This window comes from Acinonyx jubatus, chromosome B3 (genome assembly GCF_027475565.1).
Source record: "Acinonyx jubatus isolate Ajub_Pintada_27869175 chromosome B3, VMU_Ajub_asm_v1.0, whole genome shotgun sequence".
Taxonomy (NCBI): Eukaryota; Metazoa; Chordata; class Mammalia; order Carnivora; family Felidae; genus Acinonyx; species Acinonyx jubatus.
Window position 1 is genome coordinate 9,672,074 of NC_069386.1, and position 19,561 is coordinate 9,691,634.

General features: G+C 45.6%; 1 protein-coding gene across 4 annotated transcripts in view; it reads right to left on the reverse strand.

Annotated features, from left to right (window-relative positions):
- The window catches only part of AKAP13 (A-kinase anchoring protein 13), a 329,213-nt gene that overhangs the window by 156,083 nt on the left and 153,569 nt on the right, over positions 1-19,561 (reverse strand). For all 4 annotated transcript variants that reach the window (XM_053223592.1, XM_053223593.1, XM_053223591.1 and 1 more), the window contains one exon: positions 1,050-1,248. In XM_053223592.1, the coding sequence (XP_053079567.1) occupies positions 1,050-1,248 (199 nt within the window). The remainder of the gene's footprint in view (positions 1-1,049; positions 1,249-19,561) is intronic.

The following is a 19,561-nucleotide window of genomic DNA, read 5'->3' on the forward strand; positions in this document are numbered from 1 at the left end:
TCCAGAAACAAGTGGTGTTTCACAAACAACTTTAAAAGCTCCTAACAGCATGCATCCTCTCCGAGTTTTCATTTCTCATAGTTTCCTGTCAAGCATTGCCATACGAGACAGTAACTTTGGCACCTTCAAGCTGAGATTTTCAGGTGGACCGTCATTCACCCAGTAAGAAGAGCTCTAAAGGAAAATCGGACTCAGCAGTCCGTTCAGAGCAAAACAAAATGACGCCTGTTCTGGGCGTGCACGATTCAGAAGGGGAAAGGCAGGCCCATCACACAGCCCTGCTGTGGGGTGTCTTGGCCTGCTGACCTCAAAAATAATGCCTGCTCCCAAAGAGGCCTCCAGTACTGAGTTGACCCCAGACGACCTTAAATGAAATTACTGTCAAGCTTTCTCCAAATCAAATCAGCTCTGAAATAAACTGGGTGGAAAAATTATGTAAACTCAGCCTTCAGATGTTATGGCCAAGAGACATGTACCCATATGACGTTTATATTATGCATAATAAATGCTACCAGGGAGTCTGTAATGTTTTTACGTCTGGCAACAACTTTATCTTGAAGGCTTGAGTGGATTATAAAATCTTTATTTTTTTAGTGATCTTTTTACCATCCAACTATCAATTTAAATATAGTAACATTATCATCGCTCACTGGACTAGTTGTGAGGCTTTATCTCTGAGTATAGCAACCATCTCAGGAACGGTTTTGCTCAGTTTTATAAAGCTAAACTGACAAATTTATAAACAGACGCATTTCCCTTGATGCCAGGAAAACGGAGTTCTAGTTGTTGCGTATGTTTCTGCATCTGCAGTGTGTACGTGTATCTTTCATTATTTCAAAAACATGGCAAAAAAAAAAAAGAAAGAAAACTGCCCGCGGCCTCCTGCTGCCGCCCCCTATCTGTGAGTGGTAACATCCAACACCACTAAAACTGCCCTAAGGGGTTTCACAATCTGTGAGGAGAGCATTTTTAGGCTCCAATTATAGCAAGGTTCACTAGGGGAAAGAGTGAGGGCACAAAAGCCTGAAAATGGACATTTTCTTCCTTACCATTAGCTGCTGTTGGATGTTCCTAAGTTTAAATATGTGTCCAGTGCAACGGTCTCCAGGAAATGGGGGTTCATGGTGCGCTTCGGACTCAGAGGTTAACGTATAGACGTCCAGCTCTCGATGGTGCCTCACAGAACAGTCTCCGTAAGGTATCTCATAGGATAGACGGCTCCAGGAGTCTGGTTCTCCGGCGTTCTCCCTGGAAGCAGGCAACTGCTGGTTAACACACGTACGTTCTGCTCCCGGCAGCTCAGCGCCAGCCCTCTGCTCTTACCCGGCTGCTCTGCAGCAGAAGTCTGGTTTGGGCACTTCCCCAGGGATTCAGGCATGGCCCTAACTAACTGCTCCATCCTCCTCAGAAGAGGTCACAAATGGATTAAATGAGAACTGCAGGATTCCTCCTAAACAATGATGTTTTGATCAAGATAAAGAGAGGTCTGGGAGCTCAAAATAGTTAATATTATGCTAACAACCAACTTAATGAGGAAATGCGAGGAGGATGGTCTTAGCCTGGTTTTCACTAGAAGCAAGGCTTATTACGCATTTCTCTCAAATTGGGTTACACCACACGTTAACTGCAGCGACTATACTGGGAAGTGAAGAAGTAGTCAGTACAACCCACGCAAGGGCACTCCAACTTTTGTTGACAACTCTCAAAGTCAACCATACAGACCACGACTGGATGCCATATACGCTATTCTTGTCATTACAATTAGGAAACCACTTGGTTCTAAGAACTCCAAGTTCAAATTTTTTTCATTTGGAAAACAAACAACCTTGCTCAACTAGTATCGTAATAAATGAAATAAGGCCGACAAAGGTACAGGTGTGTAAAAAAAAGCATTTCTGGGAAAGGCCTCAAAACATAAATTCCCTTTATGAACCAGGAGATTGGTAAAGTACCCCACAGATTCTGGAAGGAGGAGGAAGGCTACGTTTGAGATCGTTCTGTTTTAAAATGGAAGAATTAAGAATGAAGCATGAAGAAGAAACAGACATGCCACCCACGGAGAAATGGGAGGGATGACACACGACTCCCTCTCTGCAGTGTTTTATTTACTAAATCACACCTGTCTGTCATTAACAACTCACCAGATAATAACTGGAATTTGAAACTAACAATATGTTATATAAGAAAGCCCAGAAGTGAATAATTGTATGCTGGCTGAGTAACAAGGAAGGCTGTTCCAAAAGAAAACCACTGTAATGTCCATACTCATGAGTGACACCCCAGCAGTTGCTTAAAATGAACTTGGCATACACTCGGCTAAATCCTTATGTGCTTACCAGGTCGCTCTACTCTGAGTGAAGTGACCTCAAAAAGAGAAGTACAGTTGACTCTTCTTGGGCAACAGGGGTTTGAACTGCACGGGTCCATTTACACACAGATTTTTCTCCCCAGAAATACAGTACGGTTCTATAAACGTATTTTCTCTTCCTTATGACTTTCTCAGTACCATCTTCTTTTCTCTGGGCTCCTTTACTAGAAGATTACAGTGCGTAATGCATGTAGCATACAAAGTTTACATTAACTGGCTGTTTATGTTATTGGTAAGGCTTCCGAGCAACAGTAGGCTATTAGGTTTTTGGGGAGTCTATACTTACATTCGATTTTTGATTGCACAGAGGGTTCGCCCCCTGCGCCAACAATGGACTGTTCAAGGGTCAGTTCCACTTACAAGATAGTCACTTAAAGGTTCAACTGAATGACTCGACTAAGTGACCAATCAGCTATACCAAATAAAGGGGCGTGACTTCTCTGTAAACGGAGTTTTGAAGCTCAATTTGGGTTGCCATTGTCGCTAACTCTGGTTAACTGTCTGACAGAATCGGCAGTATAGCTGATTACTCAGATTACCTCCTACAGCCATACTCCACTAAGAAAAGACCTCTGAAAACAAAACCTGATTTACAGACCCCATCCCAGCATGAACCAAGTATAATCCACTAAGAAGAGAGGACTGTTTGCTGAGGCAGGGGCAATTGAAAAGTGACGCACTCCATTCCCAGCAAAATGGAATTCTCCACCAACCTTGCCACTATTAACTCTCGAACTGCTTCCTTTCTACTGTCTAAACCTTGAGGAACTGCCATCTGTAACCACAGACTATCTACCTTCTACCATTCCCAGGCTCTCCTTCCAGAGGAAGGTGCTTCCATTGCCACAGTCCCCTCCAGGTGCCAATAACCCTTCCATCTCCCGACTCACTGTCCCTGTGAATTTGTGTTGCTTCCTAGTCTGTCTAGATACCAAAGACCAGTCAATGCAATTATTCTCCCACTGACTTCTGGGAACACCTGGTGCTGACACCCTTCCAAACCCATCGTGCCTGCAGGTCTGGGTCAAGCCCACCGTTCAGCAAGTATCTGTGTGCCAGGAAGCATTCCAGGTGCTGGTGATACAAACCAAAATCCTTACCCTGCTGGAACTTCTATACTTAGCAAGGGAGACAAGAACAGCCAGATTAAATAAAACAACTCGTATTCTGGAAGACAGCAAGTGCTATGGAGAAAAACAAAGCAGTGTGGTGGAACAGGAACACCTCACTGAGGCGGCATTTTAAGCCAATACATTCTGTGCTCTGTGTTCAGCATCATACAAAATTTTTACTGAACCCACTAATAAAATGTGGCAAAACTCCAGGCATAAGAACGTTTACTGCAACTTTAGGTATAATAGTATTAAAAACTGGACAACCCCTGGTCAGTAATGAGAGGGCTATTTGATAAACTGATCTCTGGACTATTACGTAGCCATCACAAATAACTGAAATAATAGTTCAGTAACACTGAAATCTACAACATTCAGTGAAATAAGCAAAATAAAAAGCATAAAACTGTAAGTCTAGGCAGTAAAATGCACAAATAAAAATAGTGTCACAGTGGCTGGGTTTTAGGTTGTCTTCCCCAAGATTTTAATTCATGTTTTTAACAAATTTTTTCAAGTCCCCTATTGAGCCAGGACTCGTTGCTGGTCTGTTAATGCTTTTACTCACTTGTGTGTTAGTGAAACTTTCTATAATCTCGTCAAAGGCCCAGCCTTAACCTTGTCTACTTCACTCTTGGGTGACCTTTCTGCCTGTCTTAGAAGCTTGAGACCACCTAAAGGGAGCTAAAACCATCTTCATCCACTAACAGATGGCTCTGCCCACCACCCCCCAGCGTCCAAGACGCCCCTTCCCAACAGTGTGTTTGCTCTGTTCCGCCTGCCCTCCCTCGGTACCTGACGGGGTAATGCTCCCCCGGCTGCCTGCTGTTTTCCACCCACTTCGGGACCAGCTCCTTCCCGCCTGCCTACCAGTGCGGTTAAACCACCAGCAGGAGACAGAGGGGCGGTGGCAGCAGAAGGGATTACTGGGGCCCTGCTGGGTCAAGAAGCAGCAGCATAAATCTGCACTCCGCCCTGGAGACCAGATCTCACCGAGGAATCTGGCGCCTGGGGGGCATCTGACAGCGGAGACATTTTCTGGTGGTCACACCTTGGGTGGGTGGGTGGGTGGGAGGAGGTTCTGCAATGCACAGGACAGCTCCCCACGAGGGATAACCAGGCCCAGACTGGCAGTCGTGCTGACTTTGAGAAACACTGCTGTCAACCCACTGGCCCACTTTGTCCTCCCTCCCCTCCCCTCCCCTCCCGCCTCGGCACCAGTCACCCAAATGTTTCAAGGCTCTGTAATTTGGCTCCCCCTCACTCCACTGGCCACTAAAACCTCACGGTCACGGGTGTCCACTGATAAGAAAATACCAAATCCGGTGGCTTTTCTCTGTCCCCGTCACCCTCAAGTTTTGCAGACTTTTAAAATAGCGACTGGATTCTTCTGAACTTTATTCTCTCTGGACGTTCATGAAGAACCATCCTATTTTCCTCCGGTTTTCTCTGGCTCTCTCTCCTCCTCCTCCTCACATGGTGGATGTGAGCACAGCACACATCAGCTTCCTACCCTCTCCCACTTCCTTTCCTCCTTTCCCACAGCCCCACCCCACCTCCCAAATCTCTCTCCAGCTGCAAAGTCCGCGTTCCTGTCCCACACTTCCACCGACTTCCATGTCTTCGCCAGAATGTGCGGTGGGCATTCTCCGATGTCAAAACTCAGTTTCATGTTCCCCTATCCCCCAAGGCGGCAGCAATCCGACTGATTTCCATGAATGAACAGTGGTCATCCCTAGTAACACCACTTACCTTCTTCAGAACATCCTGCTGGTTCTGGCTTTCCCATTCGGCGCCTTACTTCACTTCCTACGGGCCCCGAGTCACCTGGACTCTTGCAGTCACTCTTGTTACAGGCCAGCTGCCCTACACCCGCCACCGCTCCCCAAATCTACCCAACGGAATCATCTTAAGGCAACAGTGAGGTCTCCTCCTGCCCCAAAGTTTTGCTGTGCCTTCCCATTATCGCCTGTCTGCTGGGAGGGAAGCAGGCACGGTGTATGCCCCCATCGCCTAGGCTTTCCCTTCTCCTCTTAAGCATTCTACGGAGCAGCACCCCACGTGCACCGTGTGGATATAAAGCAGAAAGCCACACAACTTCACGACCAAGGCTGCTCAGCTATGAACGCCAGAATGACAACTGTCTCGTTCCGCTCTGCGACACGAGCTTCGCTGGCATGGCAGCTGCAACGTGTCCACGTTAAGGCACTGGCTTAGTAACACACGTAAATCTGGCGTAACATTCTGGGGCTATGTTACAGAAAATCCACTCTCTTCCAACAACAGGATCACAAAACAGACAGCCACGTACGCAGAAGAGTGATGAGGGATCCAGGACGGATGAGGCATCACAAACAGACTCCCCAGCACTGAAGGGGGGTATTTAGCTCACCACGTGCCGCCTCCCTAACACTTGAACGCAGCCGGCCCCCTCCTCCTCTCCTAACTGCTCTAACGTCGGTCACACTCGCTTTCAGTGTCTACATCATTACACATCTAGAAGTGCCAATAATGGCTGCTTCACGTAACGACCTAAGAGAACTCTCCCTTTCTGGCACAACTTATTATTTTCTCTTGAATTAAGTTACCTTCTTTTTTCTAAGTACTCCCAGCTAGAACTTTGTTTTTATGGTCTTGCTTCACAATGGAATTCTCAAAGACCGTTCAAGGAAACATTTGCTCAACACCCACTAAGCAGCAGGCATCCCACTGGATGCCAGGGCCACCAGATAAATATGGCAGCTCTTCTCCAGGACACGTGCAAACACACGGACTACGGTCAACCATGGAGCGCTTCTACACAGCCACAGTCTGGCTCACTGGAGGTATGGTCCCTTCCACGGAAGCGAGAAAGCAAGAAAGAACTAGGAGTTTTACACTTGCAAGTGTGGCATCTCATGCACTAAACATGCCATGTTTCATCAAAATTACAATGCTACTTCTTGTAAAAGTGTCGTTACTTTATGCATCACTAAGAAGGAAAAAACTTGAGTGAATTATGACATGACATTGTAGCAGTGTTGATCAGAATGTATCCGATTTCACAGCCAGAACAATGTACACCTTAAAAGAGATTATTAACAGGGGCGCCTGGGGCTCAGTCAGTTGAGCGTCTGACTTCAGCTCAGGTCATGATCTCACAGCCCGTGAGTTCGAGCCCCGCATCGGGCTCTGTGCTGACAGCTCAGAGTCTGGAGCCTGCTTCAGATTCTGTGTCTCCCTCTCTCTGCCCCTCCCCCTCTCTCAAAAATAAATAAATGTTAAAAGTTAAAAAAGAAGAGAGAGATTAACACAGGGTATAAATATAGCCAAACACCCTTTTGCATATGGCAGTGGTAGCGAAATGGTCAAGTGACCTGTTCAAACCTCATCGGTTTCCACAGCATGCTCTGATGAATGATAACATCCGCCCGTCACCCGTGTCCCTGAAGCGAATGGGCAGCAGGTGCATGTGAAGACGGCAGCTCCGAGACCAAGGACTGAGCTGCAAGGCGCCTCAGCAGACTGTGGCTGTGGCTTGGTATACTTCAAGAAAAATAGCTAACACACGGTGTTCAAACTTTTAAGTAGCTGAAAATCGTCAAATAAAACCATCTGCAGAGAAACAATTGCTGGCTGGTGATAGGGCCAGTCCAGGGAAGGAAAGTCAAAGCCCTGCTCTCTCTCCATCCACCTTCCCCCTCTCCCCACCTCCCCAGTGAGAACATGGGGCATAGCTAAATGTTCTGTAATCCCCAAAGTACAGAATTCCTTTATGTAAAACTACCACATTTCCCATTTCACAGCCATTTTCCTTGTTTAGTCTCCTATGGACTTGGAGATCAGCTGCCCAGCCTTCTCTCTTGATTAGAAGCCCTCTCTGGGTCACAGTTCGTAATTACGTTGTCCCTTGGCTTTGTAGTTCTTCCACAGAGGGGACTATGCCTGAGTATCTAAAGTTTACCTTAGAAAAGTAACACAAAGATTTTACTGCAACCAAATCAAGTCTGGCAAGACAGAAAAGCGCACCCACAAGTTTACTTGCAATTCTGGTTGTTTCTACTGGGGAATTAATAGGCACCACAGCCTCAGCTGGGATGTTTTGTTGTTGTTGCTTCCAAATGAGCGTTGTACAGAAGAGAACGTGTCAATGCTGTGGGTGGCAGTCTCTCCCCAGGTCCTTTCTCCTCCCAGGGAGGACACCACCCCTTTGAAGAAAGGGGTACTGTCACTACTAATGATGCCAATTACGCAGCATGGAGACGCTTCATTCCTACTCCACCAGACAGTATTGAGGTCTCTTAAAAATTTCTTAGACTGTCACATTCAGCCAGACCCCAGAACAGCCTTCAAGACAGAGAGGCCAACACCACGGTGACCTTGAAAGTTTCAATCATCCTCTCATGAGGCAATTTATACTGCTCCCAGCCACTCCCAGGCACCCCGCATTTCACCCTGAGTTTCTAGTACGACCCCCCAGGGCAGTCTCTCACCAGGCACCGAAAGCCCCGGGGCGCTTCACCGCCATGCTCTCTTTACTCATCTGTCATCCGACCGAGGACAAGGACCACACTGCTCCTGGCTGGCAGGGCCTTGCTACCCTGCTCACTCTCTTGACACACTGCAGGTACTCAAACAGATGCGCGGATTTCACTCCACGGCAGGGTACCAATATTCCTCTGTTTTGCTCACGATGCTTACCAACGGTTTGAGATCATGGAGAACTTGCTCTCTGTGAATGGCGAGACCCCCTAAAGAAGCAACTCCGGTAAAGCCCATGTAGCGGCAGAAATGGCTTAGAAGGTGAACTTGGCAAGGAACTAGCCCCAGCGCATGTCCAAGGTCAGGGGGAGACCACTGCTATGAGGATACTACTGGGCAGCTGGCGAAAAGGGAACCTAAAGCCCATACGAGATCGTATTAATGTTCTATTAATGATAAGTGCACTGTGATAAGAATATGATGAGGGCGCCCGGGTGGCTCAGTCAGCTGGGCGTCTGACTTCGGCTCAGGTCATGATCTTCTGGGTTTTTGGGTTCGAGCACTGCGTCGGTCTCTGTGCTGACAGCTTGGAGCCTGGATCCTGCTTCGGATTCTGTGTCTCCTTCTCTCTCTGCCCCTCCCCCCGCTCACGCTATGTCTCACTGTTTCTCAAAAATAAATAAATGTAAAAAAATAAAAATAAAAAAAAAATATGCTGAAACACTTAGGAATAGTGGGACCAGTCTGCAACTCATTCTCAAGAGTTCAGCCAGATCGTATATATACGATCCCACCGATAAAGCAAGCATCACAAATGTGCGTTTAGGTGAAGAGCATACAGGAGCTCATTGTTCCGCTCTTGCCATCTTTTCTATGGTTCAAGAGTTTTCAAAATAAGAGGGTGATTTAAAACATTAACCTACAAAAAGGCAGGGGCAGCAATTCTTAGTTAAGGCAGGGAGGAAACGAATATTATTTGGGTATCTACTGAGAAATGGGCAGGTGCGTATACTGTTTAATCCTCGTGTGAATCCTTCCACGAAGCGCTACTCCCAGTTCAGAGGAGAGGATGTGGAGACTCGGAAATACCAGCTCGCTCGCGCGAGCCACACCACGTCCGTCAGCAGTTCGATACACCTGGCTTCCAGCGACACACACTGCCACTTGGAGAAGGGAGATCCTGGGCGACAGACCTGGCCTCTCTGAGCGAGCGCCACACGCTGGAAGAAGCCCCTAACGGGCCTTCCGCACGGGGGCTGCAGCAGCAAAAGGGGGCAGGAAGCAAATTCTCGAATAGTGCCTGGCACACAGGTGGTGCTCTCCTGACGCGGCACTCCCTACAAAGGCTGGAGGAACGGATGCGAATCCTGGGGGGACAGACCCAGAGCCTGTGCTCTCCCGCAATCTGATGCCGCGCCGCTCTCGTGCAAGGGGTCGCTCTTGACGGGAAGCCCTCGCCAGATGCCACAGCAGGACACACGGAGGGTCACTGGAAGGCAGAGGAGAGACCTGGAGGGGAAGAAGGTCTTCGACAAATCCAAAGAACGTCCATTCCGGGCCCAGTGCCGTCCACCACACGGGCATTCCTCCGGTGGTAGAAAGTTCTGCCGAGTTACTCAACAGCACATGCAGCTCGGGTGCCCGGCAAGCAGCATGCAAGGTGCAGGGAACGGTCCGGCCCAGGGGCTCGCCGCCCAGCGATCTTCGAAGCGAGCACATTCCTCTCAGAGGAAAGACATGTCAACTCTGACAACCGAGTCTCTCAATCTCCTTTTTAAAAAGGACACACTAAATTGTTCACCACATTTGTCACAAAACTGATACTAACTGGCACCTACCATTCCCTAAGGGGAAAAACTGTTCTGCCTGCCATAACGAATCACCACAAATTCATCTAATTACATTGAATTTAGGTTTCCCTGGAGGCGAGATCACAGGAGCATATGAAAAAGCAGGGCGCTAAGGTCGGACTACAACCCCCCTGGGGCGCCTGGGTGGTTCGGCCAGTTAAGTGTCAGACTTCGGCTCAGGTCACGATCTCACCGTTCGTGAGTTCGAGCCCCGCATCACGCTCTGGCTGACAGCTCAGACCCTAGAGTCTGCTTCGGATTCTGTGTCTGCCTCTCTCTCTCTGCCTCTCCCCTACTTGTACTCTGTCTCTCGCTCTGTCTCAAAAATAAATAAACATTAAAAAAAAATTTAGAAACCCCTTTTTATCATTGTCTGGTCCAAGACAGATTATTTAAGCTTCTCGGAGCCAAAGCTTTTTCATCGGTTTACAAAAAAGTGACAATAATATCAGCTTTCTTACAGAGTTGTTCTAAGGATCAGAGATACACTTAGTATTACATTAGTTAATAATAGTTTCTATTTCCTTCCACAAAGGAGGGGTACACACCCTAGTCACTTCCTTTTACAGCTGCGTTTGTTAACGGTTTAACAACGTACGAAACACTGAACTATGAGTTTTATTTACATCACATCGCCTCATTTATTCTTCCAACTATGCTGTGAAGGAAGCTATCACCCCAATTTACAGGTGAGGAAACCGAAGGTGTGAGAAATTCAGTGACCTGCCTCACAGCTAGTGAGTCACAGGGCCAGACCCAGGGCTGGTGTTCTAACCACCACACAAAACCGCCTCTGCTGCCTGTTTCGCACTAGAAAATGCAGACCCGTGAAACACACGAGGTATTTCTAACATACCCTCTTTGGAGGGTTACGTTTTGGGGGTGTACACATGTGTTAGGGGCATGAGATTCATGGCCCACGGCTTCCATGGTCATTTTTCTCTCTACATTCAGACAGGCTACTTGGGTTCTAACTCCAGGGCTCCACGACTTCTGGAACACCTTGATCCTCCAACAGCCGATGTTCTGCATTTTCTAGTCTCACATTACTGCACTGCTTCCAGGATCTTAAAAAAATAATTTTTAGTATCTTACCATGTTGCTAATTACATTTGCAAAAGTATCTAACATACCAACATTCACAGAATAAGTAACAATTAAAGTTAAGTCAAAGTTTTCTTCTAATTAAAAAAAATTTTTTAACGTTTATTCATTTTTGAGAGACAGAGAGAAAGGGTGTGAGCAGGGGGAGGGGCAGAGAGCAAGGAAGACACAGAATCCGAAGCAGGCTCCAGGCTCTGAGCTGTCAGCCCAGAGCACAACATGGGGCTCGAACCCACAAACCGTGTAATCATGACCTGAGCCAGAGTTGGACGCTTAACCAACCGAGCCACCCAGGCGCCCCTAAAGTTACGTCAAATTTCTACTAGACGGACATCTAAATATTTACTGATGTGGTCAAACTTAGTTGTTGATACCCCTTATTTAATCATATTTAAGGCACCAACCTGATTCAAATAACTCTCAGGAATTAATTTTCAGGTGTAATGTGAAGTCTAGTTTTCCCACTAAGGCAAAGTTCTTAATCTCAACTGCATCTTACAGTTACCTGGAGGAGCTTTTTTAAAATCCTGATTTCCAGATAACGCTTAACACCAATTAAACAGAAATCTCTAGAGGTGGCCCTCAGGCGTCAGTATTTTTTAAAGCTCTCCAGGAGATTCTAATGTATAATCAGAATCCTGATGTACAGCCAAAGCTGCAAAATACCACATTAAAGTAACCTACAGATTCAAGTTCATTTTAAAAAGAGTAAGTTAAGGCTGGCAAGACTGAGATAAACACTGAAGCTGTAAGTATTGTATCCTTTGACCTAATTATAGCATTCCTCGTCATTTACCTTATAGAAATAAGTTAACAGAAGAATTAATAGGTAAAAATGAGGTTCTTTGCCGCATTCATTACTTAGTTTTAACATTTAAAAAATCCGAAGCTAACATTCAACACTAGGTAAATGGGTTAAATACTCAAGACAGAGTATTTCAAAGGGCCCCAAAAATAATTATAAAGACCACAGAAATAGATAAGAGTAGGAAAAAGTAAAAATACCAGAACACAAAACAGAAAATCCGCTGCAATTGTTTAAAACAACAATGCAATGTGGGAGGTAATATCTGATTAATGAAATAAATCTGTCTTGTTGGTGGTGGCATTATGAATAATATTATGTCTAACTTAACTGTTAAAAAAAATAAATGCTAACTCTCCCCTCTTCATTACCATTCTTGCTTCTGGCCTAAGTCCGAGGACAGAGGCCGCATAGTGCAAGTGTCCCTGAGAGCTAAGGCAAGGGAACACAGAGAAATAAGCCTGAGTCTGGACTCTGACACAGGAATACTAAATTCATCCCCAGACCAACACCAGGCACTTCAAATGGATCCTCATCTAAGAAACCCAGACTGACCAATCCCAACTCACTCAGCAATGCACTTTCTCTTTTTTCTACCCTCTCCCTCCCCAGATGACTGAGGTCACCTCCTAAGAGATGACAAAGAGATTGCTATTTAAGTATTACTTGTGAGGCCCCTGGGTGGCTCAGCCGGTTGAGTGTCTAACTTTGGCTGAGGCCATCTCATAGGTCCTGAGTTCAAGCTCCGCATCAGACTCTCTGCTGACAGCACGGAGCCCACCACTGCAAGATCCTCTGTTTCCCTCTCTCTCAAAAATAAATAAATAAATACTAAAAAAATATTTTTTTTAATAAAAAAAAAGGATTACTTGGATTTCTATTTCTATAAAGCTGGGTTGCTCTCTCGCAGAACACAGGATTCTTTGTCTATTCCATGACAGTTACTGGCTTCATAACTACTTACTAGCCTCCTCATACAAAGTGTACTTAGTGAAAAGAGACACACAGGCACGTGAGGATTCTCTCGAGAGGGAGACCGTTATCGCTGTGACTAAAACCAAATTCCGGGCTGGGGAAAGAGAAATGCTTACAAAATAATCTGAAACTTGGAAAGAATAACAGAACTGGATAAAATAATTTGAAACTGATGATAAAAAACAGACCGGGAAGAAAAGTCCAGTATCCAACCACTCGGAGAGAGAGAATACATCTTTAAAATGTTCAGTTTCTTTAGCTTTCTCATGAAGCAAACAGACAGAACAAAATCAAACAGCAACCCTAGATGTTTACCCATTTAAATAATCTAATCACAACAGAGGGCAAGGAAAGCAGTCTATTTCTTCCAGTCTTCTTTTTGAAAAGCATTTGAAACTCAGTATAACCGAAAGATTAAGACCCAAACATGAATCTGTAACTCTAGTGTAAGGGTGACCATTAAAACCAGCTAATTAACAAGCTTCCAATGGCAAAGTTGCCATAATTCTATAGACAAAGTGAGTTGTTCTACTTATAAACATGGGTAACTTGAATCACAATGAAATCATCACTGTGTAAACTAGTTTCTTCCAGCTCAGGAAAAAGAGAAAACATTCTTACTCATTAGTCTGGGCAGGACTCTTCAGACATGAAGTTCCCTTAACTTTATATAAGGTTACTTTCATTAACGTTTAAGAAAAGAACTAATACTTAACAAGCCCAGTAAGCTTCCAATGAGCTTGTGTATTTTTATATGATGCATTGCCCTGATTCAGCATTTTTCGTAATTCATTGTTGAAATGGATTAATCTTATTTGGAAGCAGTTAGACAAATAGCATGTGTCAAAATAAACAGACAAGGTTTCTTTCACAGACTAGATGTGACTTTTTTCAGGTCTCTGTTCTCTAATGTGCTGAACACTGTGCAGAAACATATGTCTATCTGCTCTCCCTGTGCACAGCACTGTGCAGTAAGTTGTTAGATGGGTTGAAGGACAGCTTCTCAAACTAACAAGGACCAGATTTTTTTAAAAATTTCCAATTTGTTACAGAAGCAAAAATTCTAAAAATGAATTACTAGAAAAAAAGTGAAATTTACAAGATGCAAAACTGAAGCTCAGAGCTCTTATTAGATTCAACAGATACAAAATGACTCTGTCAAATTACCACAAAAGTTCTTAAATACACTCTCTCCACTCCATACTTGAACTCATCACAGACTAGTGGGTGACAAAGAACGGGCCAATCAGCTCTGAGACAGGCCTGCCTCACCCTGAACGCAGTGGGTTACAAGAGAGATCCCTGCAGACTGCCAGGAACCACGTTTTATATTCCCACCATCTACAGACCCTGGCGAGTCAGACAAGCCAGAGAGAGAAAAGTCACAGCACAGACGGGGACACGGAACGTGGAACCAGTTACAGATGCACTGAGCAAGTGTCCCTTTCTCCCGCGGTATACTCCACATAGGCCTGGGCAAAGCGGAACACTAACTCCACAATATTCAAGAGTATTTTAAAAGTTCAATCCTAACTGGTGTTTATTATTATTTTTTTTATAAAATTAAAAGCATCCGGGGACGCCTGGGTGGCTCAGTTGGTGAAGCATCCGACTTCGGCTCAGGTCATGATCTCACGGTTCATGGGTTCAAGCCCCACGTCAGGCTCTGTGCTGACAGCTCAGAGCCTAGAGCCTGCTTTGGGTTCTGTGTCTTCCTCTCTCTCTGCCCCTCCCCCGCTCACACTCTCTCTTATCTGAGAGAGAGAGCGGGGGGGGGGGGGGGGGAGAAAGAGAGTGACATTTTTTTACTGTGTATTCATTTTTGAGACAGAGAGTGAGCGGAGGAGGACCAGAAAGAGGAGACACATGACAACAGATGTGAATCCTATGAAAGAGCCAGCATATAGAGTTGCTGGGACAACATGTAGAAGGCAGAGGGGACAGCCGAGCGCAGGGAGCCCGAGGCAGCAACCAGCTGGCCCGTGCAGAGAAAGCAATGGGAATGAGGTCTCAGAGTTGTACGGGGTTCAGATCTCATGGGGCTTTGTGGACCATGGCACCAACTGGGATTTACTCTGAGTTGGATGAGAAAATGTGAGAAGGAAGAAAGCAAAGATGAAAACACAAAAGAAGGAAACTAGTAACATTAACTATTAGTTTGATACCAGATCAGTATTATTTACCTTTAATCCTTGGAACAACTTTGAGGCAGGGATCAGTGTATCTCCACACGTCACATGAGAACACAGGCTGAAGCAGCAACGTGTCAACTCCACAGCCAATGAGTAAAAAGGCCAGAACCTGCACCCAGACCTAATTCCAAAACTCTGCACCTCCTGCCACTGTGCACAGGGATACGGACCTTGTAAGTGTCAAACTATGACCACGTTCAAATTACAGAAACTGTTAAGCCTGTTCTATTTATCAGAAGCTCATCAAAGCATATTAGATTTTGTTATAAATTTTATAGGATCCACAGCAAGTTGACAACTGCAGAAACCCATAAATCAAGAAGCCATTCCTCAGAGATGGGATGACAGAATCCAAATTGAGTATCCACGGCTGGCCCCCAAATTCCAGGTTTCTGCAAGCGCAGCAACAAAATTCAACACGCACAGACAGTATTTCAGCCAATGCCAGCATTCCCGCCGCTGCGCACCCATCAACCACAGCCAGCCAGCCTCTGCCCCCTCACCTGGTCCAGCATGATGCGGCCCAAGCACAAGGTCGGGGTTGGTGCTAACATACATGTAAAATCCTGTCGAAACCAAGCGCAGGCAAAAACCATTTTCCCGGTACTAACAACGCTAGTCATTCAGGGGGGGAAGTTCAAAGAGGCGTCTTCTTGAGATCAGCGAGAGCCAGATCAAATGTCAGAGAATCCACACTGAAGACCAACGATGCCGCAGTGTGGAAGCGGATACTCACGGACGGCTGCCCAGGCACCACGAATATCGCAGGCCCATGCTACCTGGGCCCCGGCTCCGCACTGAAGCTGGCAGGGCAGGGCAGGGCAGGGCAGAGCAGCCCTCCCAACAGTGTGTTCTGCTGAGTCTACTTCTGACAGGAACTGCGGAGTCCAGTTCCCTGTTTCAGAGCTACTGCAACACCTGCCATGAAGCCACCTCGCCCTCACAGTGCCAAGCCCCACGGAGTCCTACAAAATCGACCCCAGCTGCGCTAACGAGCAGCGGGAGAGGCGAAACGTCACAAAGGGAGAGGGGAGTGGAGGGGGGATCCCGATGCACAAGAGACAACTATCTTAGGTGCTGGTGAGGACCTCACTGCCAGACTAGTTATGCATCCATGCACACGATACTCGGCTTTTCTCTCCTTCCTCTTTTTTTTTTTTTTTTTTGACGTTGTACTGCAACCCTGCCCTGAACTCATATGGGAACGATGCAGAGGAAAGAGGGCACATTATCTGGGTAACGATAGTGTATCAGCAATTTTCCATCAATTCTGTGCTGTCAGATAACTAAAAGTAACACTTTTCTAAGGTAATGGTTGGAACATGCGGGAACCAGACGGACTTGCTTCGATCCTTTGCTCTGACACTGCCACCTGTATGCTCTTGGGTCAGTTGCAGAAATTTCTCTGTGGCTCAATGTCCTCGTCTGCAAAAGTGGGAATACTGGGTTTGCCGAGATCAAACACGAACATGACTACATAAAGCGTTAGCATAGTGTCTGGCTCTCCCAAAGCGCCCAATACATGGTGAGTACATCGGATACTATAGGGCTGGTGTATTTCCAAGGAACAAAAAAGAAGGCAGTTTTTTTAGGTGTATATTAGAAAATAAATAAAAGGCACAGAACCCTTCTTGTGGGCTGTCAGACAACCAAAACTACACCTACGTCACCCTACCACTACTTATTCCCAAAAATCCAAGAGGAAGATGGCACTCTTCTTCCTGGTGGTACCAAGGCAGTGTTACTGTTGTGGGGGAGGCTGGCCAGGGAAAAAATATGTCAGAGACTGGATGGTGCTGCAGAGAGGTCCTGTTTATATAAAGCTGAGTGGTCGTCTTAGTTCCAGCAAATCTTTTTTCCTAGCTCTCCCAACAGAGGGACATCCTGAGTTTCTATGAACTTCACAAGCACATTCTCATTTTATCCTCAAGAGTCCTAGGAGGTATCATTTCCCATTGTACAGATGAGGAAACCAAGGCTCCTAGGCGATAAGCAATCGGGATGCACCCACATTCGGCTATGCCATCATGAAGGCTAACTGGATGCCAACCGAACAGGTATGTGCTCGATGATCACGTGACTACAGAGGTCACCATCATACTAGCGAAGCAACAGCACCAACACAAGGAATGCTGTTAAAATAAGGAGTACTTGCATGAGCATTTTCTGCATAGTTCAAAGTGCAAATCTCCTTATATGCTTTTTATGCATAAATTCTATTGGCCAGTCAAAGCAGAAATGTGTACTTCTTAAGAGTAAAATGTTGGGGCGCCTGGGTGGCTCAGTCGGTTAAGCGTCCGACGTCGGCTCAGGTCACGATCTCGCGGTCCGGGAGTTCGAGCCCCGCGTCGGTCTCTGGGCTGATGGCTCAGAGCCTGGAGCCTGCTTCCGATTCTGTCTCTCCCTCTCTCTCTGCCCCTCCCCCGTTCATGCTCTGTCTCTCTCTGTCTCAAAAATAAATAAAACGTTAAAAAAAAAAAAAAGAGTAAAATGCTACACTTAGTAAGTGTGAAAGCATGTAATGCTGTGTGCAAAAACAAGAGTTTTCAAACGGTTAAATTAGAAGAGAAGTAAGTAGACAGTTAATATGACCATTAAGAATATGCACTGGCTAGGTACCTTCAGGAAGAACATTTTACCTTTCTAGAGACAACAAATGTTCATTAAAACATCAATGATAGCGGTGCCTGGGTGGCTCAGTCGGCTGAGTGTCCAGCTCTTGGTTTCAGCTCAGGTCATGACCCAGGGTCATGAGATCGAGTCCCATGTTGGGCTCCACCCTGATCATGGAGCCTGCTTACAATTCTCTCCCCACTCCCACCCCATGCCCCTCTCCCCTGCTTGCGTGCGCCCTCCTCCCTCTCTAAAAAAAAAAAAAAAAAATGAAATTTTAAATGACAGAAGAATTATAGATATCAAATTATATAAAAATTTTGATTAACTTTTTGTTAATGATCTTTTCACATTAAGTAAACACTGCACAGAATAACTTGAAACCTGCACGTATCTTATTCCATTTAGGCCACACTTCTTTCAAGGAGAAATTCGATTTGTAAATTATTCACGTCTTATTAGAAAAGAATTAAAAGCAGGAGAACAATACTCCAAATTTTACCAAGACTCTGAAGGCCACCTTCAGATTTTACAAGACGGACAAATGGCCAAATTCATGTATTACAGCTAAGATGTGTCGTCCTGAATTCAGACAGAAGTATGTGCAGAAATGTGGAAAGAATGAGGTACCACAAACACATTTTGTTTTCACTAATCAAATGTCAAAACAACAGATTTTTTTAATTTTTTAATGTTTGTTTATTTTTTTGAGAGAGACAGAGTGTGAGCGGGGGAGGGACAGACAGAGAAGGAGACACAGAATTCCAAGCAGGCTCCAGACTCCAAGCTGTCCGCACAGAGCCTGACACGGGGTTTCGAACCCACAAACTGTGAGATTATAACCGGAGAGGAAGTAGGACCCTTAACTGACTGAGCCACCCAGGCACCGCATGAACAACAGACTTTAAATAAGAATACTTCAGTGCAGCTCCTTCTAGTTTTAAGTGTCTAGGGACACTAAACATTTGAACAAAACTTTGTCAAATGATGGTTTGACAATGGTAACCAATTTCAGCAGCTGAAGCATTTGTGAGGTTCGTAAAACCAAGAACCCAAGTATAGAATTCCTTCTAGAAAACCTGTTCCTGGAAAACTTTCCTGAATTACAATTTTCTATAGTCCAACTAGTTAGAGATATTATTGATGCACTGGTAGTAATTTTTTTGAACACTTATTTATTTTTGAGAGAGAGAGAGAGAGAGAGAGAGAGCGAGCGAGCGAGCATGCGCGCCAGCAGGGGAGGGGCAGAGACAGAGGGAGACACAGAATCCAAAGCAGGCTCCAGGCTCCGACCTATCAGCACAGAGCCCGACATGGGGCTTGAACTCACTAGCCTAGTGAGATCATGACCTGAGCTGAAGTCAGACGCTTACCTGACTGAGCCCCACCCAGGCACCCCAAAGTGAGTATTCAATGAATCGAGAGCAATCTAGCAGTTGCTAATGCTGAGAGAGAGAATCACTGTTCTTCCACTGTAAACTCAAACTTGTAAAACAGAACTAACTATTCAATGTTAGAAAATGCACAGAATACGTTGTATTTTATACCGTATCATGCTTAACTCGTTTCACAGAACTTCATTCACAGGCATAGATACTCAGCTTTGGCCAAATACTGATTTTGGCCAAAAGGTTTATTCTACACGCTTAGTGTTTTTCCTTAAGAATAATTTTTATTTCTGTTAATAATACATGCAGGTAACATTTTCAAGTCATTCTTTCTTTAGGCGTGCCCTTAAGGAAGCTCCAAAACCGACCAAGTAAAAATAATGTGTAACGGTTACAAAAGGTCTGTTTTCTAGAGGGTGGAGGGTGCCAACCTAGCCTTCCTTGTCTCGCATACGCCCATCAAGTCCCACACTCCAGGCTCACTGTAAAGTCAGAAATGTTTTCCAAATCACGTGCTGTTGCCACAGAGAATCTGCTACCAGGCGTCAAGTGATGTGACTACTCCACAGGCCTCTGAAGAGAGGCTCTTAGGCCTGAGGTCACGTGGCATCAGAAACACACACAACCTGGGTCCATTCGCGCGCACACACACACAGCAAGAAGTGCATGGAAGAAAACCCAAGACATGTGGGACGG